The following is a 22,475-nucleotide window of genomic DNA, read 5'->3' as shown; positions in this document are numbered from 1 at the left end:
TTAGTGAATCGTGCACGACGTATTTTCCACATTGTGTGTGTGATTAGGTTGTGGAATTGCGTCGTTTCAATTATTATTATTATCCTTTATTATTAATAATTCAATTACAATTCACAATCAAAATATTATATAGTTGCAATTAAATGTTGCGAATATAATATTATTTCTAATCTTTAATCTTCTAATAATATTTAAAATAATAATAATGATTTAAATTTAGTATCATTTAATCTAGAATACACGTATTTTTATCGCGTTTCACGCAATGATCACTAGCCATCGTCAGTCGATTTCAGGAAAACGGTACGTAAACTTAGAGTGTGAAAGATGTATGCCAAGCTCGGGTGTCGGAGGTGTTCCGGGACACTTTCCCTAGTGTAGGCATTTGCGCCCGAGTATTATGAGTGAGAAACGTGGAACGAGTGTGTTGGTGTGCCTGTTTTGCCATTTTTTAAATATAGAGTTAGGTAGGATAGGTAGTATACTTCTGGTATGACTGTTAATTATATATATAAGTAGGTAGGGCCGGGCAGATTGTCACAGTCTCCGATCGGGTAGGCGCGTTTTCGCGTGACAATCTGTTTCAGGAAATCAAATTTGAAAAATCGAGGGTGAAGCTGAGATGAATGGACAGTGCCATTCGTTTCTGGTTTTGCTTATCGATTTTTTCGAATTCCGCGGTCGTGATCGCGTGAAATAAATTTCGAAACGAACGTTGTGCTCGAGATTTTATACATGTACGGACAACGATTATTGCGATCGTTGGTCGTCCATGTATGCTTAACTTTCGTGCAATTAGTCTTTTTTTTATTTCTTTGTTTTTTTTTTTTATTAGCGATTAGGGAATCTCGAGCCTAGATTTAAGTTTCAGCGGGCATTGCGCCCGAAGGAGGAAGACCGAAGAGGCCCGACAAACTGTCACGAAGAGGGCTGCAACGAATGGCTTCTCATTTTTTGGATTTTCTTTTCAGTTCAAAGAATGGGAAGTCATTGTTATTACTTTGTCACTGTGCTCGTTTTAGTAATATGTAGTAATTGTTGTTGTATCGTATGGCCGTTTTGCATGCCGGCCCATCAGATTCAGTTATCAATGGACAATTCGGTTTTGCATTAGTGTTGCGCTTACAAATAAAGTACGGGTTGAATTAGTGTTGCGTTTACAAATCTCGCGTTTTGAATTAGTTGGGATAAAATGATGATCGCGTTTGTTTGTTGCATTTTTTAATTAGTTTGATTATGAATTAGTCAATTTTTTATTACTTTTTTTTAATTTAATTTTGAATTTATATACCTTAATATCTTATAGTATTATTTATAATATCGAGATATTTGAAATAATTTTTCATTTATATAATAGAATAATAGTAAATTTTATTAATTAATATAATAATATTAAATTCACTTTAAGAATTAGTGTTGCGTTAATAAATGATCGCGTTTTTTACAGTAGTGTTGCGTTAACGAATGATCGTGTTTTATATAGTAGTATTGCGTTCACAAATATTGTCCATGCTTCTTCCACTTGAATTGTGGAAGTGTTTTTGTATTTGGTTCATCTAATTGCAACTAAAAAAGTTGCACAAAGGTGATCATACGACGGTAGCCTTTAAAATGGCTACAATATTCCGTAATTAGTGTTGCGTTTAATAAAATATGAGTGCATAGAGTAATTTATTAGAATTTTGTAAATAAGCATTATACTAAGAATATATGCTTTCATGAATCTTTTATTTTTTTTTATTTTTTTTTTATTAATTAAGAATTCCATTGCAAATATAATAAAGCACTCTTCGGGTTTTCTTTGAAAAATTTAGTATATTAGTGTTGCGAAATAGAAAAAAAATTTCACGGTTTGTTCGGGTTTATAATTGGTATTATGGTAGCTCTTCTGGTTACCTCTTTTTCTTTTCAGCATCCCTTTATTAAAAGCATTTGTTATTGAAAATACTGTTAAAGATTGTTATGTATTAAATCCTAAAAAGTAAAATTTTTTTTTCTAGACAGACAAGTGAATGTCTTATTTAAAATTATGAATTACTTAACAATATTTTAATAATTTAATTTTTCTTCAATAATTAATATTTTTTTCTTAAATATAAATTATTTGTAATTACTAATCGAATAATTGAATTTGTTACAGATATGAATTTGAAAAAATAAATAAAAAAAAAGGATAATTACGAAATGATATTTGATCTTTATTTGAAACCTATTTTTATTGAATTTTATTAATTCTGTTATATATTCTGTTTTAGGAATTTTTCCAACGGAATAAAATAAAAAAAATATCGTCTGAAAATTTTTTCATTTCTTATATTAGATAGGATCAAATATTTAATTTTTTAGGATTTAAATTGATTTTATTTAATGTTTTTATTTTCCTTTTATTGAAAGATATCCTCGCTTTCCTTATTCTGATTTAAAGTTTTATAGAATAATTTAATTAATCCTATTTATCGATCATATATGGTTTGCATTCTTAAACTTCCTTATTTAAAATCAAATCCTTAATATTTAACAGTTATGTGACTTCGTTTATTAGTCATTGTTGATATATCCTCATTTGCATTTTCTCTGGGTACATGTGGTTTATTTGGTAAATCTTTTCTAAAAAAAATTAAAATTCTTTCATTTTTGTTTTAAATTTATGTTGTTTGTATGAATATTATGGATGTTATGGATGAATTATGAAAAGAATCCTTCAAATTTTCAATTTGAAAAGGGCAGGAGTTTTAAACAAAATATTTAATTATTATGTAAGTAAGGATATAAAAATAATTTTTAGAATAGATAGAATGATTGAAATATTTTAAACTGATATTTAAATTTGTTTCAGAATTCTCTATAGGAGCAAAGATCATAAAAGAATATTGAATAAAATATATTTAGAATTAAGTGCATGCATTTAGAATTAAGGATGTTAATTAAATAGATGAAATTAATGGGCAAACTAGTGCTTTGTAGAATGCTTATTTCGCTTTTTTTTATCTCTTTATCTATCAATTATTTTTCATTTTTATGATAATGGAAATGTAAAATATTGATAGAAAATATCATAATTTAGATTTTATTTCTAGGTTTAGTCTTCCATATCGGTTTTTTTTATAACTTCTTTTATTGTTTGCGTTGCACAACGATCAAAAGTTTGAACGTTTTGTAAACATACACCAAAAGAAGAATTTATTTGAAAATAAATAAATATTCGTTCAAAACAATGGATGGATCACGATTAAAGTGTCCAATTCGCAACTTCCATGCAATCAGAGCTGGGAAATTATTATTATTTAATATATAATATATAATTATATCATTATATATGTAATATCAGTGACATAATTAAATATTTTATAGAAAATAATATGAGCTAATTGGCTGAGTATATGTATATATCTTTTACGCAATCGGTTATTATACATTATGATAAATATCATATGAACGACCGAATTCATGGTACAAATGAAATTGAAACGAAAAGAATATAATTGAAAATAAAACAAAAACTAAAGAAATCACATTGAAAATTATTTTTTATAAAATATACACTTGATTAATGATGGATGTGATCAAAATTTACATTTTGCAATAAAAGAAATAGATTTTTAGTTAATAGATAATTAAATTGTAAACAAGATTACCTGATATCAGCAGATAATTAAATATTTGCATACAATAAATTTTGATGCTCAGAAAACAGCAAAAATTTAAATGTATAGCCTGGAAGATCTTAGACTTTAGAATCAAAAAAATTATAATTCAGTATAGTAATATACCATATTTTGATACTAACAAACTTATAAGAACAACTACGCAATGTTACAATTACTACGTGAAAGGAACTGAAAGCATATCGAATATAAAATATATTAGATGCTATTATTTGCTTTCTTCACTTATTCTCTATAATTTTTATATTCGATAATTATATCACACGGAATCATATTCTAGAATCATGTAAATGTTACAATGTGTAAAAGAACCCTTCATCCAAAGAATAATAGTCTTGTTTCACACGATACATTGCGTGCAATATATAATGGAACTATCGTAAATATTTAATGAATCGACTTTCATTGGTATCTATTCCATAAACTTCCATAAGACAGATTGCTATTTTCATTTATATTCTAACTTGGAAGAACATTCGATGAAATAAGTATCTTTAACACCATGAACATTCGTCAAGTACTTTACATTCTAGAACTGATAGGAACATTTACGTGTACTTGGCCAATTAATCCGAATATTAGTAAAAGGCGAATTATTTTTCGTAACATTTTGTGGATATTCTCGATATTGAACGTGATTTTATTAATGACATCATTGATGCTCGCTGTTGTTTATTTTCGAAATGACATACTTATGTCATTGAAAACTGCTTCCGAAATGGCCGCTTTGCTCGAAGTCGTTTTGGATTTGATTCTTTGCAAATGGAACAATAGTGAATTGCAGGTTGATCGAATTTAAAACTGAAAAAATATTCAATATAAATGTGAAAATTGTAATAACTTTTTAATCGATCTCTAGGTTTTGATAGAAGAAATCAAGTCGTTCTTGGAGATAGCCAACGAATACGAAATTAAAATACTGCAGGGATATATAAATCGTTACAAAAAATTCTTCTCAACAGTTTCGATGGGATACATCTCAACTGCGATCTCGTTCAGTTTGATGCCTTTGTTCTCAGCCCAAGAATTGCCCGCAGATGGATGGCTTCCATTCTCCACCGAACCATTCGGAATATACTGCATAGTTTATGTCAATCACGTTTATTGCATTTTACAAACGGCATTTTGCATTTTTGTAGATTTCACGATTGTCATGCTCTTTAGTTTTCCCGCTGCCAAATTAGATGCATTGAGGTCGAAATTACAAAATGTAAATAATTATGACATGTTGGTGAGCTGTATCAAGGAGCATCAAAAAATAATAGGGTAAGATATATGTATTTGTTAAATTTCTAATTAAATATTTTTGAAAATTTATGTAATTTTAATTTGATTTTTGAAACAGTAGAAAATACTAATCAAATTTTTTGTGCTTTTATAAACTTTTAAAATTCGTAAGTTATTTAAGAAAAGATAAAATGCATTGTAAAAAAAATAGTAAATTATTGATAGTAAAATAGATTAGCTTCGAGAAAACTGATTTGATCCCTTCTTCTTTTATTTACATAATTTTTTATATTATTTTATATCATTTCAATCGTCAAGTATTCTCACGGAAGCAACCAAACATTAGTGAATTATATCTATTTTTCTCTTTATGTAGTCGATGTTATTTTAGCGCGTTGAATGAAGACAGTGCATTTTACTGCATTTAAGGATATAGGATAAGCTACTTCAATCGAGAGTTGATTCTTTACCGAATTAAATAAATTAAGACCGTGTCATGGTTAGATTTGTGGAGGATACTAAAGCTACTGTTGAGACTTTATTATTCAAAACGAACGTCACAATGGGAAGCACTATGATGTGCGGAGCTTTCCCATTGCTTAACGTGAGTTTAGAAAAAAAAAATCTCTCTAGACAATTTGTAATGTAGATTCGAAAAGAATTGATCGTTTCTATTATACGTTTCTATAATAATATTCAGAATCAATCGTTGGCCGCGATCAGTCAGTTTCTTCCTCTGGTGTTATCAGGCATCTTGCATTTGTATGTCATCGCTTGGCCAGCAGATGATTTAAGAGAAAGTGTAAGCTAAATGAATAGTAAAAATTCGATAGAATGTTCATCTCATCTTATGCACTGCTTCTTTATATTTTTTTTTTCAAATTAAATAAAATTCCATCTTCCACTTTCATCTTATTTCCAAATTTTAATTCGATAAAATATGAAAATTTTTATTTTCAGAGTGTACAATTTACAAATTCGATTAGCGGTATTCAATGGTTGGATCAACCAAATAAAATGAAAAATTGCGTAATTTTCATGATGATGAGAAGTCAAAAAGCATTTCTCATTCGTATGAGTAATTTGCTACCACCTCTTTCTTTGGAATATTGTTCAAACGTAAGCTTCATTAAAATCATTTATATAAAATAATTCAATTTTAATTTTTTGAAGATCTATATAAGTATTGTGTACAATAATTTATAGTTTATAACTACAGTATCATCCTACTTCATGGCAATGAGAACTATGATTGAATCATAATTATCCAGGCCTATGTTATTTAAATATGTATATTATTGAAACATGTAATAAATTTATCGTTTGAATAGAAAATTGTGCATGCGTTATATTTTTCTAGAATGAAATATATAAAAATTGTAATATCAACGCCATCTCTGAAGTATGGTAAATGAGATTATGGTACAAGATAGCAAATAATAGATTAGAAATAGATTGAGAATTGACTATCTTCGCCATCTTTCGAGTACCAAAAAAATCATTCTAAAAAGGACATGAGAAACAGTACTGAGGGTTAATTCTTATTCTATCTTTATCCTTCTATTATTTTTTATTCTTATTAGCGCATTATTCGTATATGATATAGGATATCAATATATTAATAATAATAAAAAAAAAGACTATATATAAAACCAGTATTCCGTTTAATTAATTAATTGGTTTTAGAATGAGTCTATAATAGTTTCTGAAACAAATAAGATCATAAAAAAATTTTAAAAATTATAAAAGATTATTTATCAATTGATATTAAACTTAAATATCAATTTTTTAATATTTTTCTTTGACATTATATTTGAGATGTTAAAAAATTATACGATTAAATAGCACAAAACAAATTTGTTACACAAGTATAGTCAAAGAAAGAATATAACTACAAAATAAAACAATAATTTCAAAAATAATAAAATTGTATTGGAAATTTCATTTTTTTAAAAAATTAAATTTATTATTTATTGAACTTGATTAATTGATAAAGAAAAATTACGTTTTATAATACAAATAAATGAAATAAATGAAATTACCTCGTACCAATAAATGATTAAATCCTTGCATTTTGATGCTCAAAATATAGCAAAGATGATCTGGAAGATGTCTTAGACTTCAAAGATTAAAAATATTATCCAGTGATAGAAGAATATTTCTATATCAATCTCTAAATCTCACGATGCATTATGAGAATGACTACAATAATTATTGTACATGAAAACAACAGAAGGCATATCAAATATAAAATGTATTAGATGCTATTTGCTACTTTCATGTAACTTTTCTCTATAATTTTACTACTATCCGGTAATTAAATCACACAATAATTTCTATTAAATCGTATAAATGGGGGAGTCCTTTATCCAAGAAAACTTAATACATTGCGTGCAATATACATATAATGGAATTGTGCTTAAATGCTTAATGAGGGAATCGATTTTCACTGGCCCCTATTCCACAAACATTTCCGTAAGACAGATTATTATTTTCACTTATCGTATCTTCTAACTTCGAAGAAACATTCGATGAAATGGGTATGCTCAATATGGAAATTCGTCAAGTACTTCATATTCTGGAACTGACAGGAACATTTACGTGCACTTGGCCAATTAATCCGAACGACAGTAAAAAATACATCATTATTCGTAACATCTTGTGGACATTCACGATATTGAACGTGATTTTTTTAACAATATCCTTGATGCTTGCTATTTTTCACTTTCGAAACGATATACCTAAATCGATGAAAACTGCCTCTGAGATGGCTGCTTTGCTCGAAGTAGCTTTGGATTTGACTCTCTGCAAATGGAACAACAACGAAATGCAGGTTAATTCAATTTAGAAACAAAACAGATATTTAATTGATGACGTTAAAATTATAGTAACTATAATTATAATTATAATTAAAATTTCTATCGATCTCTAGGTTTTGATAGAAGAAGTCAAGTCGTTCTTGGAGATAGCCAACGAATACGAAATTAAAATATTACAGGGATATATAAATCGATACAAAAAGTTCTTCTCAACAGTTTCGATGGGATACATCTTACCTTCGAGCTCGTTCATTCTGATGCCTTTGTTCTCTGCCCAAGAATTACCCGCAGAGGGATGGCTTCCATTCTCCATCGAACCACTCGGAATATACTGCGTAGTCTATGTCAATCATGTTTACTGTATTTTACAAACGTCATTTTGCATTTTTGTAGATTTCACGATTGTCATCCTCTTTAGTTTTCCCGCTGCCAAATTAGACGTATTACGGTCAAAATTGCGGCATGTGAATAATTACGACATGTTGGTGAGCTGTATCAAGGAACATCAAAAAATATTAGGGTATGATATATATATTTTCTATTTAATTATTTGTGAAATCTCTTGTACTTTTTATTTGATTTTTATACAGTGGAAACATTATTTATATTATCTGTATGTTCCTGTAAATTTTAAAAATTCGTGAATTAAAAATAAGAAAAATAAAACGTATGAAAATAGATTATTGATAATGAAGTAAACTAGCTCTAAGAAAATTGATTGTCATGTCCTGTTTTTGTATAATTTTTATATCGTTTTATATCATTTCAACCGAGTTCATCTATGAAAACAACCGAACACAAGTCAAATGTATTATCTTTTATTTTCTCTAGTTTTTCTTTATGTGGTCAATGTTATTTTGGTATGTTGAATGAAGACAATGCATTTTAGTGCATTATCGTTCAATATAGAATTAAGCTACTTCAAGAGAGTTGATTCTTTACCGAGTTGAATAAATTAAGACTGTGTCATGGTTAGATTTGTGGAGGATACTAACGCTACTGTTGAGACTTTATTATTCAAAACGAACGTCACGATGGGAAGCACTGTGATATGCGGAGCTTTCCCCCTGCTTAACGTGAGTTTGGTCGAAAACTTACCTCTCTAGCAGCACACGTAATGTAGCGTAATAGCAAGGAATCTTTAATCCTTCAGCCACTTGATTCGTTATAAATGAATGATATTTAAAAAATGGCAAGGAACTCGATAAAAATGTAATGTTTTCTTTTATGATGACTTGCTATGTTAAAAATTAGAGATTAAATTCTAGAAGTTAGATAAAACTCGTGGAATTTTCATGGAAATCGTGGCATGGAGGGTTAAAGTTCATTGGATGATTTTCTATGAAACAAACATTTCTGTAATAATATTTAGGATCAATCATTGGGCGTGGTCACTCAATTCCTTCCTCTGGTAATGTCAGGCATGTTGCACTTGTTCGTCATCGCCTGGCCGGCAGACGATTTAAGAGAAAGTGTAAGCCAGCCAATAATAAAAATTCGATAGAATGTCATCTCATCTGGTGTGCACCGTTTCTCTATATTTTTTCTTTCAAAAATTAAATCATTGTTCATTTTCATTCCATATTCGAATGGTGCAGATTTTAATTCGATAGTATGTAAAAAATTTTATTTCCAGAGTATACAATTCGCAGAATCGATCAATGATATTCAATGGTTGGGACAATCAAGAAAAATGAAAAGTTGCGTGATTTTCATGATGATAAGAAGTCAGAAATCATTTCTCATTCGAATGAATAGTTTGTTACCACCTCTTTCTTTGGAATATTGTTCAAACGTAAGCATTTTCAGTCACTTGTCTCGTGTAAGATAACATTTTAATTTTTAAAGACTTATATATATATGTGTGTGTTTGTGTATATACAATGATTTATAGTTTGTAACTACAATATCGTCCTACTTCATGGCAATGAGAACTATGATAGAATCATAATATATCCTGGGTTGTATTATTTGAATATTATTGCAACGTGTAATAAATTTATTGCTCGAATAGAAAGTTATGCAATCGTTGTGCTTTTTTTAAAATAAAATATATGAATGAAAAGTCTTACTCTGGATGCAATACATTTTTTTCAATAGTAATTTTTTATGGCAACATTTTCAGTCTCTATGTAAGCTGCATTACTATATCATAGTAAATAAAATATTTATGTATTCCATGTTGGAAAATTTTTCTTATAGTAACAATCTCTGGGAAGATTGAACTCTGAAGATTTTTAAAATATCTTCATCTCTTTATTCTATCATATTTCAGCGTATACACATATTTTACATATTTTGAGAAAATATTTTTTAAATTATTACAATAATTTATATAATAGAGAAAAAAAATACAAAGTCACTCAATGTAATATGCTAATGGTTTAATTTATAATATCCATATCGTACTAAATATACGAACTCGATGTTCTTTCGCTGTCAAGAATACTATTGCGTGATAGCCATTCTTTGCACCCGTCTTACCTATAATCATCGCCGATCTATAATGCAAGCAATAATTAACTATAAACAAGAGAACAAAGCAAAAAAACTCTTCCAGAAAATCGGTATCCTATAAAAATTGTTTTTAAGAATAATATTGATTTATTAAGTTACTCGCACGTGTAAAACCACGAGCAGTGTATGTGAACATTCAGTTGTTTTCTAATACGATGTAATTATATGCTACTTTCTAGCAATCTCTATTTATCGTTCTTTCCCCCCCGATTAAATTTCATTTTATTCGATTCACGAGGCGAACAATTTCTTGCAATAATGTCGAAACGAATGACACCGGAAAAAGTGATTCACATTATTTGGCTCAGCGTAGTAATAACAGTCTGTTGGCCACTTCCTACGAGTAGCGACAAGAGTCGAATATTTGGCTTTAAAATTTTACAGATCCTTAGCATTATCAGCATGTTCATGCTGCTCCTTCCCATGATATATTCGAGCTATTTGCATTTCGACGATATGATCCTTTTTTCCCAGGACATTTGTCTGTTGATAATTTTGACTCAACTTATTATGCAAACTTTTATATGCTTCGTTAATCACGATTCATTGCAAGTAAGTCGTTATTCTCTTCGATATAGTTTGATATAAGTAAAAATAAGAACGATATGTTTATTTTAACTTTATACAAATTGCAGCGTGTAATCGAAGAAATGATGATTTTTATCAAGGAAGCGAATCAATACGAAAGAGAAATTTTTTGCAAGTATATCGAGAAATGTGGTAAATTTTGTGGAGTTTCTATAGCGTGCATGTACATGACCGCGGTGTGTTTTGCGTTAGGACCGGTATTCCTACCGATTAACTTTCCATTGGAAACGGAATATCCATTTCGCGTTAATTACACACCCGTGAACATTATCGTATATATGCATCAAGCTTTCCTCAATTTTCAAGGCGTTGCGCATATATGCTTGAGCATGATGGGTGCGCTTTTACTATGGTTCGCAGCCGCGAGATTCGAATGTTTGGCCATGGAATTTCAGAATTGCGTGAACATCCCTACCTTGATCCTTTGCGTTAAAAAACAACTACGTTTAAGAAGGTAAATATAAATTTTTTTTAGATCGAAGCTGAAATTTTCAAATTTTAATAACAAATTTTTATCATTTTCTCTTTTAGATACGCGAAACAAGTGATCGATAATTTTCGATTTATTGTACTTTACGCTTTAGCAGTAAGTACGTTTGCTCTGACTCTATGCGGGATTATATTGATTATAGTAAGTATATTTTTCGTATCATGTGGAAAGTGGGGTAAAACCGAATTTTTGTTACATTTCTTATTCTAATAAAATATTGTAAAATAAATCCTTGGAAATTTTAAATGGATCATACAATTATAAATTGAGCATTTTTCTTTTAAAATGTTGTTTAATCGTGGTATTAGCAGAAATATATTTCAAAAGTGATTCAAAAATTGTTATTTCAAAATATTTTCTTATCGTGGACACTCGGTTTTATCTAACTTTTTGCCAAAAGAATCGCATTAAAATTGATAATAATAAAATTTATACATAGAATGTACCGATGCTTGTGAAAATGAAGTTCATAATCTTATGTTTTACCGTGCTTGCGGAAATTTATCTTTACACGTGGCCAGCTGATTACATAAACGACATGGTAAGTGAAATTCCATTATATGCGATTAATGAGTTGCATCATTTTTAAATTCAATCTTTTGTAATTCTTAGAGCATGAACATTTCACAAAGTGCATATAATTCTATGTGGTACGAACAAACGATAGAATTTCAAAGAAATCTGTTAAGCGTGATAAGGTATCAAAAACCACTAATTCTTTCCTTCAAATGTGTATTATCAGAACTTTCTTTGCGTTATTATTGCTCGGTAAGTAAATTCTCGAATATCAATTGAAATGAATTAATCGAAAATGTATAATCAACAAATTTATACCATTTCAGTACTTGTCTAATACTTTCTCCATTTTTACCACTTTGCGTATCCTCATAAATAAGAATTTATCATAAAATGAATATTAAATATCATTTTATTTTTCTGTATATTTGTGCTTTTGAATTGCATTACTGAAATCATATTAAAATAATTATTTGATTTTTTTCATATTTTTAAAAATCTCTTTTTAAACAATTTTTAAGATTTCTTATAAAAAAAATATAAGTAAATTTTTCAAAATTATAATATCGCGTTAAAAATACTTGTAATAATTTAAAATATAGAAAGTATAATATTTTTCTTTGATTTTTAAAAGATAATTCTTCTATTTATATATAAAAAATTTTTTTTATGAATGATTTTAATGAAAAATAAAAGAACAGTCAATAAATTTTAATCGTACAAAGAAATCTTATTCTAAAAATTTTTAAAAATATCGTTATCACTCGATATTGTATATTTTTTTTTAAAAAATATATATACATATATATCAAGATTAAAAAAGTTCAATAATATACAGATATGTAAATGTACAATATAATGTTACTTTGTATATTGTAATATTATTTGTAATTATTCATATTATTACAACTAGTAACCAACTTTCCTTTTGATTTACTCTCACATTCCATCCTATAGATATTAACATATGAACCCTTGTGGAAACTTTTTAGCACTATCTTTATTACTTGCTTACAATGTAAGCACTATCTGTACTATCTAAAGTTTAACAGATTTGATCATAAGAATCACTTGTAATATTCAATGCTATTGCATTAAACATTAAGAAATAGATTCCAAGCAAAGGATACACTAATTCACGTTCCACATGCAACCCTTCCCACAGCAGTAAGAAACGGCACGTAAGAAAATAATTGCGCGCATAAACGGAAAGAGAAACTCGAAGTCTGTTATTAGCGCTACAACAAACGCAATATTTTATTTCTTTGGCGTCGAGACGATCGTCGAAGAGATATTTGCACAAATTATTTCCCTTACAAATTTTCATCAATCGAATCGAAGCAAACAGTTGTGAAGAAGAAGATCATCGATTCTGACTTTACGTTACCATGTTTGGAAATGCAACGCCAGAAAAAGCGATCGCGTTTACCCAATTTATCGTGAGTCTATCCTGCTGTTGGCCACTTCCATCGACAGCCACCAAACTCCAAACGCGTTGTTTCAAAATCTTAAGATCATTGTTATTTCTCAATTCACTTCTACTTTTCTTTCCTTTGTTGTATTCCGTGTACGTGAATCGAAACGACAATGTGATATTCTGTAAAGCAATGTCTTTGTTACTCGCCGTTATACAAGTGCCCTTACATTCGTCTTTTTGTATCACTCAGTATGATCGATTTCAGGTAAGACCTTATCCTCGTTAGCACCACCACAAATCTCAGTGATTGTAGTAACGTGTTGCAGCGATTGATCGAAGAGATGAAGTTTTGCTGCGAGAATGCAAACTCGTACGAGAGGCAAGTTTTTCAAGGATACGCGAAGACCTATGCCATTTTCTATGGTGTTTCCGCAATTTGGTTTTATTGGTGCGCTCTTATCGTTGTTGTGGGGACACTCTTCATATCCGATCCGTTCCCAACTAACGCGGAATATCCATTTTCCGTTCACTTCGAGCCCGTGAGAAGCATAGTTTTTGTGCAACAAGCGCTCGTTGGTTTTCAATGCTCCGCGCATTTGTGCATCAATATATTTTGCGCGTTGCTGTTACTGTTCGCCGCTGCCCGCTTTGAAATTTTGATGAACGAACTCCGCGCTGTTGAAAATATCGAATCGCTGATAAAATGCATAGAAAAATATTACGCCATCAGAAGGTATGATTTTGTGTTGATTGTGAGAAAAAAAGGGAATCAAATCGAGGTAAATCTGAAGAAGATGGAACATGAAATTTGAATTGTCGCGAAGTTTCGATACCGAATATCGAACCAGTTTCACTTTCGCTTAAATAACATTATTCGTGAAAATTTACGAGTGCTATCGATATTTTTTCTAAAAAAAAGCGTTCCATCTTTTTCGAAATTATATTATTATTATTATTATTTTATATATGTGTCTGAAATTATATTATTTATTCCGTGTTAGATACGCAGAAGAAGTGGTAAGCTCGGCTCGATACACAACTCTAATTACGTTAAGCATCTGTGGCGTCGAAAGTGTTTTTGGTGGTATCATTATTATTGGGGTGAGTATTTTACAACACCTTATCTACTTTTACACAGAATAAATTAAGAAGTTGGGATAAATATTGTTATAGCGGCAACCGTTTACCGTGAAATTTCAATTTCTTACCGTGTCTGCAACTACTCTATTTGCAGTATTTATGTGCGCGTGGCCAGCCGATTATTTAATGGATGTAGTAAGTTTTAATCGACTGTTGTTGCAAAAAAAAAAAGAAATTAAACATATCTCTATCCCCCAGAGTGAAAATACGATGCGGACGGTTTACGAATCGAAATGGTATAAACGATCTTTGAAAATACAAAAATTCGTATTGCTTACGACGGTTCCACAAACTCCAGTGATCTTAAGAATCAGGTTCATCATTCCAGCTTTCTCGCTCAATTACTATTGCTCGGTACGTACGGATAATCGTGCAAAGTTGTAATATATTTCATTTGATTAATATTTCAGTTCATCACGAACGTGTTTTCTATGTTTACCGCGCTACGAGTCCTGATGTATAAAGATGAAAATTAAGTATTTAAATTGACGATTCTTTATAATTATATTAACTCTATAGTAATATAATAATACATTTGTTGATAAAATACATTCGATTGAATAAATTAAAAATAATTCGAGGAGAGAAGAAATAATTTAATGGACAGATAACGATATTTTATTATTTTTTCTCCATGTAATCAATATTGAATAAAAGTGAGTGACAAATTACAACTATTGTTACTTACTCTAAATTATGTATCGCTGTATCTGAGGTACTTAACTTAATCAACAAGAAATGAAATATATTTCTACCTACACCGCTCGTTACAATAATCGGTGCTTATAACTAACTATCGCATGTGATCTAATTCCTATTCACGAAACGGAAACGAAGAGGTTTATTGGGTACATTCACCATCATAAATCTGCTTTTGATATCAGCGTAATCGTATTCAATTCTGAATTGTCGTACAAGCTGCAAAACGAGATTAGAATTATATCACGATCGAATGATAATGATTGATTATATTTATATACCTTCGCGGTCAGCAGCATCATTTTTGCTTCAGCCATATTTTTCCCTAAGCACGACCTTATGCCGTGGCCAAAAGGTAAGTAGCTAAAGTGTACGTCCTCCTTGGAAGAATTGGACAACCATCTTTCCGGCCAGAACTTGAATGGATCTTCAAAGTTCTCCTCGCGTTGCGAGGTGATTTGATTCGCCATTATGACAAACGTCTGCGGAAATTTTATTTTTTCAATAAAATGGTAATAATTTTTAATTCTATTTTATCTATTTTATCACACTTACCCCTTTAGGTATTGTGTATCCATGAAGGGATATAGTTTTTGGTAAGAGTCTTGTGATGTACGGAATCGCGGGATGCAATCTTCGAATCAAACGATTTTATATTAATGATATAATTCTCACGTATAATATTTGAATTCATCGTTAGCAAAACTACAATACCTTAAAGTTTCCTGAATGCAAGCTTTCAAATACGGCATATTTTTCAATGACTTCTCTGTGAAAGAAGAGTTATCGTTTGACAGAACGGATATGATTTCATCGTAAACTTTCCTTTGAGTCCGAGGATTCTTTGCCAAGTGATATAACAAAAATGCCTCTGAATTCACCGTCTGAAAATCACACAAACGTGCAGCGTAAAATTTGATCGAAATATTCATGCGTTCAACATTAACGATCTCTCACCGCTTGTATACCCAAAATGATCATATCCATCAGCATCGTACAGATATCATCCGGATGAATACCCTCGTTCAAGAGTAACTTTTCCAAAACGGGCGAACGTTCGGTCATCGAACTTTCTTCGCTGTGAGATTTTCGAATTCGAAGTTTACACTGGGCTTGACGAACATATTTTCCTATGACACTGAAGGAGAAGACAGAATCAGAAGAAGTTGTTCGTGAAAATCTAAATCTTCGGAAAGAAGATGGATCTTACTTACTTATCGAGCACGTCACAAGCCTCGAAAAGCTTTCTGGCGAACGGTGTCAAGAAGAATCGCCAAACTTGAAATCCAGTTTCACAGCGGCTCATATACTTGTGGGCCGTCGTCAACGCGTTTATAAGTTTCGATGCTTCGGACGATGAATTGTAACCTATCGGCTCCAGAAAGCCTAGACGTTTGTTGAACGTTAGATCGCAGAAACACTCCATGGCCCAACGAATCAAATCCTCGTAAAAGCTAACGGGCACCTGTTCGCATAATTAACTCATTGAAATGACAGGTAATCGATGTCGCTTCAAATTAAACAACGTTTAATAAACGAACCTCATTTTGTCTATTGCGTATTTTGCATATCCTAGTGATAAGCTCGTTGCAGCACGTGTCGATTTTAGTAAAAAACGTCGAGGAAATTTGATTGAACGTGTCTTCCACTTTGTCTCTGATTTCCAACCATTCTGTACCCTGCCTGAATATAATTCAATAAATTAGATAATGGATTTAAGTTTCGATTTCGCGTATCATATTTATATAATTTTCCAGATATTTACTAACATGGAGAACGGCCCTGCAAGACGATATTTACGATAATTCAACCGATAATGTTGCAAAATATCGATCCCACTTCGTACAGGTGTATCACCTTCCTGTTTAAAGACTTCAGCTATGTGCTCGGGTCTACAGCAAGGAACAAGGGTAATAGGCAAAGATGTAATTAGGCGAGATTATCGAAAATTATTACCTGGGAAAAGGTTACCTGTGAATCATGACAATATCTCCTGAAAGAGGTCCGTTAATCCTCACGATGCAACCATATTCGTTGAACAAGTATTTTAAAGGTGTGATATTGCGATTCCACGTTAATCGTCCTGAAAATGGCTCAATTGAAATTTAATAATTTATCTTCACAAACAAAAAACAAAACTATCTCAAACTAAACAAACGAGTTTCACGTGATTCTTTTTTTTTCTTTTTCTTTTTCTTTTCCGATTGTTTCAAATCAAAAACGTATGAAAAATCGCGTAATTCGAAATCCGAAGAGCAAATGAAATTTTCTTCTTAACTTTTCTTTATCGATCGTTCTTTACGTGATTTCTTTTTCCTTTCTTTCTTTCTTTTTTCAAACTTTTTCATCCATACTTTTTTTTTATTAGAAAAAAGATCGGGCTCTTCGCATTTCTACCTATCGATACTTCAACAGATCGTACCCTGGGTGAATCTGTTGATTAGCAGACTGGAAAGCAGTTGCGTACCGAGGAGCGGCACGTATTTCCAATATTTCTCCCAGATCTTAAGAATCGCCGGTCCAGGGATCTCGTCGAAGGGCAACGGCGCTTTGTCAAAGACCTGCGAATCGACCTTCATCGTGGATACCTCGAACGTGGTCGGTGACACCTCGGTAGTCGCTGTATGGTCCAACAGAGGAATCGTGTCCGTTCGTAATGATTCGTCGACGGAAGCTGTTTGAGATTCCGTCATCGATGCAGCTAAAATTCGGGTGGGGGAGGGGAAGGAAAAGAAAGTTGAATAACCTAATAACAGTGGGCCGAAACATACTTACAAAGAATATCGGAACTTTGAAGGTTCAAGCATTTCTGTCCCTCGTTCGAGCCTAGAGACTTGGACAACTTCATCACTGAGTATTGTCGAGAAATCGACATTAAACTTGGCAACAATCGTTGCATTTTAATCGGAGCTTATTAGCCACAACGTTGCGTTTTGTACAAGAAATAACAGTCTAGTTGCCCTGGTAACTGGTGGAAAAAAATTAAATATCGCGTTTGCAAATGGCGACGGGATGCGCGATCGAGACACGCGTGTCGATTCCGAGGGGACAGAAGAGTGAAGTTGTTCACGTATATAAATTTTATTTAACGTACGAATATATCGTTACAAATTAGAAAACTAGACCGCGTCAAATATGGTCAAAATGTACATTTTCAAGGTTCACACATCAACCTCGATCTCGATGTCCTCCTCGTCCTCCGAAGCAGTCTTTTCACTCTTCCCGTTATCCTTTCCTAATTTTCTAGACGAATCCTTCTGAGAATCAAGATTCGACAAAGCGGCGCTTTCGCTCTCTTTCGTGTGTCGCCATTTCATTCGACGGTTTTGAAACCATACTTTTACCTGTAGACGACACAACATCGTTCCAATTTTTCCCCCAATTTCTTTTTCTTTTGTATTTTGTAATTTAAAATTATACTTGTGCATCCGTAAGGCCAAGAGTGGCGGCAAGTTGCCTTCTATCCGGTTTCGTGATGTACTTTTGCAAGGAAAATCTCCTCTCCAATCCTTTTCGTTGCAAGGAACTGAACACAGCCCTCGACCACGATCTCTTCCTTCTGGTATTGGATTCTGATTGATTGGTGGGTGTCGAGGTGGTGGACGATATCGGAACTGTAAATGTTTAACAATTAAAAAAAAAAAAAAAAAAGTAAAAGAACGAAAACACTGTGTAGAAATTCGTAAGTAAACAGCGTAAGATAGATTTGATTCGGTGAAACACAAGTTAGAGAATTTGGACGCAAGTGGAAGATTACAAATTAGAGGGAGACGTGACACGATGTAAACGGTAGTTCTTAGCTGGATGGGTGTCTGTTTCAACAGATCCTATCCCGAACAAGAGGCCTCCAAGATTGGGTACTTCTGGCTGATTTACAACCCTACAGAAGTATACAACATGTGTACGAGTTTAAACAGTGCGGTTCTCTCTCCGGTTGGTACGGTCCTCGGCATGAATTGGACAGTCAGTAAGGTCATACTTATTTCTGGAACTTTATAATACCGTTTGAAATTGCAACATCTATTGATAAATTCCAGCGAACTCTTTAATCGTTAATCGTTAATTATATATTTGATTTGAATTAATTGGCTTTTTCCTCTTAATTTTCTCTCGGATGACTTTTTCCATATCGTTATTTTTATTACGGTATAAACGGCTCAAAGAACGAAGGAGACTTTTTTTTTAACTAACCAAGAAGGGGGTAACGACGAAACCGCTGTTTACATCGTCTATAAACGAATAGTGGCACTTAAGATGTCGTTTAAACACGAACAGGAAACACGAGAATACACTGGCGCGTAAATATTTTGCCCTACTTGCCGTCCCGAGTATTCGGGAGACAAGACAGTGGTCCATATGGTCACATTTGTTAATGACGCAACCTTCATGAGTCGGGGTTTTTAGACGATTTCCGCTAAAAAGGTCAAAACGATCGCAAACGAGGAACTCTCGAGTTAATTATCGATTAACCAACGCTATAAATCTCTATTAGTTTCGTTATCATGCTCGAACATATATATACATATATATACTGGACAGAATTTGATATACTTTTATTTATCTTTTTCTAATTCTCACCTCTGGGGACAGGTCGAAGCGGAGCCGGCCGATAAATATTTGTATAATTTTCGATGTTTCCGTGGTTGGTGCTTCCGTAACTTCCGGAAATGGAAGTTTGAACGTAAGGAAACGAGGGACAAATTCGAAGAGCTTCGCATCTGACGCAACTTCCGGGACAAGGGCACCTCACCATCGAAAATTGTATCGGAAGTGGCCTGAGTATGTCTTTTGAAACACATATATTCGATCAGAGAATTGTAGATTTCGTTTTTACTTTTGTTTTGCTTTGTTTTCTTTCTTTTTTTTTTTTTTGGAATCAAATTGATGGACGAAAATAGAAAAAATGATTGAAGATCGCATTAAATAGATGTTTCCGATATTCTTACCTGTTTTCTTCGTGGAAATTTCATCCGACAATATCCGCTCCACTCCAAACTTCAATTGTTTCGAACAATTCGTACCATCCACAACACGAGTTTTCACTTCGTTCATTTTTCGTCTTTCAGTTGAGAAAAAAAAAATAATAAATAAATAATCGCTCAACGCAATATTTTAATTATCCTAAAATTTTCCGAAGCACACATTTAACCGTTTACAACATTTTCCAACAATGCTCCACTATTAAAAATCGTACCTAAAATAAATTATGCGCAACGCGCACACTTCACTGAACACCGCGGTTTGTGTCATGATTAAAAGTAGACGCACCAGTGTCTTTTTTCGACAATAGTTCGATTCTTCTCCGGATCGCGGATAGACGATGGTGGAATCGATGTTGGATACGATTACGACGATAATAGTTAAAAGGTTAAACAATGACTTTCACGGAAGTGCATCGGAATGAATGAGTGAGGCAAGAGTTCCTGCCATGTTCAGGACGGAATTTGGTTTAAAAAAAATCACCGGAGCTCGGTGCAATTTCGTACGTGGGATTGGTCTACACGAGAGTCGTAGGCGTGGCTCTAAGAAGATTGGTTCTTGAAGGACGATGAATCTGATGTCAGGCTCGATGGAGCATTGGTCGGAAGAATTCCCGATCCGGTGCGTTTTTCCCGAATAAATATTTGCAAAACAACGTTCGACGCGTGTAACGAGCGATGAAATTGATGAAACGCGTTAATAATCTGGAAAATTAATAAAAAGAAAATCGTTGGGAAAACGTTGCACGACGTTGAGAACAGAGTTGACGTTTTAGTTTAATTTTATTTGGATATATTTTTCTTTTTTCTTTTTTATACAGATTACATTTTTTCTTTTTCATAATCATTTTTTCCATAGAAATTATATACTTTCTATATTTATCGCTATAATTAACTTACTACTAATCGTTAAAATAAATACGCTTACGATCGCAGGGAATCGTAGGAACGAAAACGTAATCAGTCATACGTTAACATTAGAGAAATAGGGAGGAGGAATAAAAGTCGGAAAAAAACAAAAATAGATGCTATTCGGGTTATACGTATCTGTGGAATAATAGCATAGAGACGTATGGCTGATGATATCTCTGGAAGCCATATGGTTATCTTTGCATGCAGACTTTCGGAGTATACAGTCACTTAGGTGTTTATTTGAAGAGCCATGTTTGAAGCAGCCTCTACCCACATGCTAAGAATATTCTTCGGGATATGTACACACCGTGATCCTCTATTCGATTTTATTAGGTTTTAGGATTTTCAAGAGTCCAGCGAATCATGATAAGCGAACCCCTAATTGAGTTCGATCACGACCGACTTTTATCGCCGAACTCTCATATTCTCTCGTGATCAATGCTCCGATACGTCGATTTTCAAATGCGAAACGTACATTTTCCGTCATCTAAAATTTTCTAAGAAAAAATTCTGCCAAAGATCTAAACATTTAAGGATAAGAGGGGAGGGGGGAGGAGAAGGAGGGAACGTAAATCTTCCGTTTCAATACACATTTTCGGGATCCGTTAAGACAGCATTTTTTATACATTTTTATACATTGCATAATATTTCGACAGCAGAATCATCCCTCGATATAACTTTTCAATTTCTATATTGTTCTCTAATGATTCGAAGGCAGGCACGTCTCTTTTAGGACGATTATACGCTTGCAAACCCTGCAAGTTCTGAAAAATTCCAGGAAAAAATTCCAGGATTATCACAAACGAACGTTTCGATTCATCGATTTCAATTTTGTTGTTACCAATTGTTGTTAGTAATGTCCAGTAATGAAAATGAAAATATTCACTCACCGAGAGCACTATGACATTTCCATTGCCCGTATTTCCTTGACGAATTCCTGTTATTATGAGACAGAGAAGATAGCCACCGAAAGCAAGGAACGAAAGCGCCGTCACCGATAATTGAAATATCTTGGAAATTTTCGTATCCTTTCCTTTCTCCTCGTAATGATCCTCGTACCTTCTCATCGGTTTTCCGTTTGTTCTTTTCAGGGGTTGCGCGACAGGCAATGACAACGAAAATGTTCTACTCGATATTTCTTCCGATTGTTCGTCTTCCTCGACATCTGTACGCGATTCGATTCGATTCATTTTTTAAAGAAAAATTCTCTCTCTCTCTCTCTCTCTCTCGCTCTCTCGCTCTCGCTCTCTCTCTCTCTAAATCGTATATTTTTCTAGCGTTAAAAAGTTTACCTTCTTCGTCCCCGAGAGTGGATTTTATTTGGATCAACTCGCTCATCGGCAGTTCGCTCAAACAAAGTACTTCCTGCGTGTAAAAAGACGTACGATTTGCCAATGTAATTTTCGAGCCAAGAAACACGAATAAAAGCGTAACGATATTCATTTTAAATCGTATTTTAACCGAATTGTTACTCGTTTCAAACGAATTTCGACTTTTCAACGACGA

General features: G+C 32.4%; 7 protein-coding genes across 9 annotated transcripts; 4 read left to right on the top strand and 3 right to left on the bottom strand.

Annotated features, from left to right (window-relative positions):
• Positions 1–4,128: 4,128 nt before the first annotated feature.
• On the top strand, positions 4,129–6,227 carry LOC114576851 (uncharacterized; the record flags this gene model as incomplete). Its single annotated transcript, XM_028664324.2, has 6 exons — positions 4,129–4,449; positions 4,525–4,931; positions 5,397–5,496; positions 5,593–5,694; positions 5,853–6,011; positions 6,099–6,227. Coding segments are annotated over 6 exons (1,146 nt in total), but the record flags the coding sequence as incomplete, so codon positions are not given.
• Positions 6,228–6,372: 145 nt separating this feature from the next.
• On the top strand, positions 6,373–9,775 carry LOC107993634 (uncharacterized). The gene is made up of 6 exons (XM_028664433.2): positions 6,373–7,725; positions 7,825–8,231; positions 8,688–8,787; positions 9,084–9,185; positions 9,348–9,506; positions 9,606–9,775. The coding sequence occupies exons 1-6, from the start codon at positions 7,429–7,431 to the stop codon at positions 9,660–9,662; spliced, it is 1,122 nt and encodes a 373-aa protein (XP_028520234.1). The 5' UTR covers positions 6,373–7,428; the 3' UTR covers positions 9,663–9,775.
• Positions 9,776–9,929: 154 nt separating this feature from the next.
• On the top strand, positions 9,930–12,587 carry LOC107997001 (uncharacterized). The gene is made up of 6 exons (XM_017055373.3): positions 9,930–10,780; positions 10,864–11,270; positions 11,348–11,447; positions 11,746–11,847; positions 11,919–12,074; positions 12,149–12,587. Exons 1-6 carry the CDS (start codon positions 10,394–10,396, stop codon positions 12,212–12,214), a joined length of 1,218 nt encoding a protein of 405 aa, XP_016910862.1. The 5' UTR covers positions 9,930–10,393; the 3' UTR covers positions 12,215–12,587.
• A 623-nt stretch (positions 12,588–13,210) lies between these two features.
• Positions 13,211–20,139, top strand: LOC107996799 (uncharacterized). 2 transcript variants are annotated; one of them, XM_017055074.3, is made up of 6 exons: positions 13,211–13,504; positions 13,566–13,972; positions 14,241–14,340; positions 14,413–14,514; positions 14,578–14,733; positions 14,790–20,139. In XM_017055074.3, exons 1-6 carry the CDS (start codon positions 13,211–13,213, stop codon positions 14,853–14,855), a joined length of 1,125 nt encoding a protein of 374 aa, XP_016910563.1. In that variant the 3' UTR covers positions 14,856–20,139. The 2 variants fall into 2 exon arrangements, with proteins under 2 accessions (XP_016910563.1, XP_028525724.1); XM_028669923.2 differs by having other exon boundaries at positions 14,413–14,733.
• Positions 14,975–17,989, bottom strand: LOC107992849 (probable cytochrome P450 12a5, mitochondrial). Of its 2 annotated transcripts, none has more exons than XM_028667366.2 (11): positions 17,854–17,989; positions 17,501–17,779; positions 17,050–17,161; positions 16,848–16,970; positions 16,620–16,761; positions 16,293–16,543; positions 16,036–16,216; positions 15,793–15,962; positions 15,634–15,712; positions 15,360–15,560; positions 14,975–15,297 (listed from the first exon to the last, which is right to left on the bottom strand). In XM_028667366.2, exons 1-11 carry the CDS (start codon positions 17,975–17,977, stop codon positions 15,187–15,189), a joined length of 1,773 nt encoding a protein of 590 aa, XP_028523167.1. In that variant the 5' UTR covers positions 17,978–17,989; the 3' UTR covers positions 14,975–15,186. The 2 variants fall into 2 exon arrangements, with proteins under 2 accessions (XP_028523167.1, XP_028523197.1); XM_028667396.2 differs by having other exon boundaries at positions 17,546–17,779.
• LOC107992837 (H2.0-like homeobox protein) lies at positions 18,144–20,160 on the bottom strand. Its single transcript, XM_017048932.3, has 4 exons — positions 20,025–20,160; positions 19,657–19,863; positions 18,499–18,692; positions 18,144–18,422 (listed from the first exon to the last, which is right to left on the bottom strand). Exons 1-4 carry the CDS (start codon positions 20,128–20,130, stop codon positions 18,240–18,242), a joined length of 690 nt encoding a protein of 229 aa, XP_016904421.1. The 5' UTR covers positions 20,131–20,160; the 3' UTR covers positions 18,144–18,239.
• Positions 20,161–20,833: 673 nt separating this feature from the next.
• Positions 20,834–22,412, bottom strand: LOC107992855 (uncharacterized). Its single transcript, XM_017048970.2, has 3 exons — positions 22,262–22,412; positions 21,860–22,134; positions 20,834–21,733 (listed from the first exon to the last, which is right to left on the bottom strand). Exons 1-3 carry the CDS (start codon positions 22,410–22,412, stop codon positions 21,590–21,592), a joined length of 570 nt encoding a protein of 189 aa, XP_016904459.1. The 3' UTR covers positions 20,834–21,589.
• Positions 22,413–22,475: the final 63 nt, after the last annotated feature.

The sequence above is a fragment of the Apis cerana genome, linkage group LG9 (assembly GCF_029169275.1).
Source record: "Apis cerana isolate GH-2021 linkage group LG9, AcerK_1.0, whole genome shotgun sequence".
Classification (NCBI taxonomy): Eukaryota; Metazoa; Arthropoda; class Insecta; order Hymenoptera; family Apidae; genus Apis; species Apis cerana.
The sequence above is the reverse complement of the archived record's forward strand: the minus strand, read 5'-3'. Positions and strand labels throughout refer to the sequence as shown.

Coding starts and splice junctions, on each gene's coding strand:
- LOC107993634 (XM_028664433.2), top strand. CDS start 7,429: ATGGGTATGCTCAATATGGAAATTCGTCAAGTACTTCATATTCTGGAA. Junction 7,726..7,824: donor GGAACAACAACGAAATGCAG/GTTAATTCAATT, acceptor ATCGATCTCTAG/GTTTTGATAGAAGAAGTCAA. Junction 9,507..9,605: donor CTTTGGAATATTGTTCAAAC/GTAAGCATTTTC, acceptor AATGATTTATAG/TTTGTAACTACAATATCGTC.
- LOC107997001 (XM_017055373.3), top strand. CDS start 10,394: ATGCTACTTTCTAGCAATCTCTATTTATCGTTCTTTCCCCCCCGATTA. Junction 11,448..11,745: donor GCGGGATTATATTGATTATA/GTAAGTATATTT, acceptor ATTTATACATAG/AATGTACCGATGCTTGTGAA. Junction 12,075..12,148: donor CTTTGCGTTATTATTGCTCG/GTAAGTAAATTC, acceptor ATACCATTTCAG/TACTTGTCTAATACTTTCTC.
- LOC107996799 (XM_028669923.2), top strand. CDS start 13,211: ATGTTTGGAAATGCAACGCCAGAAAAAGCGATCGCGTTTACCCAATTT. Junction 13,505..13,565: donor CTCAGTATGATCGATTTCAG/GTAAGACCTTAT, acceptor AACGTGTTGCAG/CGATTGATCGAAGAGATGAA. Junction 14,734..14,789: donor CGCTCAATTACTATTGCTCG/GTACGTACGGAT, acceptor TTAATATTTCAG/TTCATCACGAACGTGTTTTC.
- LOC107992849 (XM_028667366.2), bottom strand. CDS start 17,977: ATGCAACGATTGTTGCCAAGTTTAATGTCGATTTCTCGACAATACTCA. Junction 15,561..15,633: donor GATACACAATACCTAAAGGG/GTAAGTGTGATA, acceptor AAATTTCCGCAG/ACGTTTGTCATAATGGCGAA. Junction 15,298..15,359: donor TGATGCTGCTGACCGCGAAG/GTATATAAATAT, acceptor CTCGTTTTGCAG/CTTGTACGACAATTCAGAAT.
- LOC107992837 (XM_017048932.3), bottom strand. CDS start 20,130: ATGAACGAAGTGAAAACTCGTGTTGTGGATGGTACGAATTGTTCGAAA. Junction 18,693..19,656: donor GCTTCGACCTGTCCCCAGAG/GTGAGAATTAGA, acceptor AAACATTTACAG/TTCCGATATCGTCCACCACC. Junction 18,423..18,498: donor TTGGCCTTACGGATGCACAA/GTATAATTTTAA, acceptor TGTCGTCTACAG/GTAAAAGTATGGTTTCAAAA.
- LOC107992855 (XM_017048970.2), bottom strand. CDS start 22,412: ATGAATATCGTTACGCTTTTATTCGTGTTTCTTGGCTCGAAAATTACA. Junction 22,135..22,261: donor CACTCTCGGGGACGAAGAAG/GTAAACTTTTTA, acceptor AATCGCGTACAG/ATGTCGAGGAAGACGAACAA. Junction 21,734..21,859: donor GAAATGTCATAGTGCTCTCG/GTGAGTGAATAT, acceptor GGAATTTTTCAG/AACTTGCAGGGTTTGCAAGC.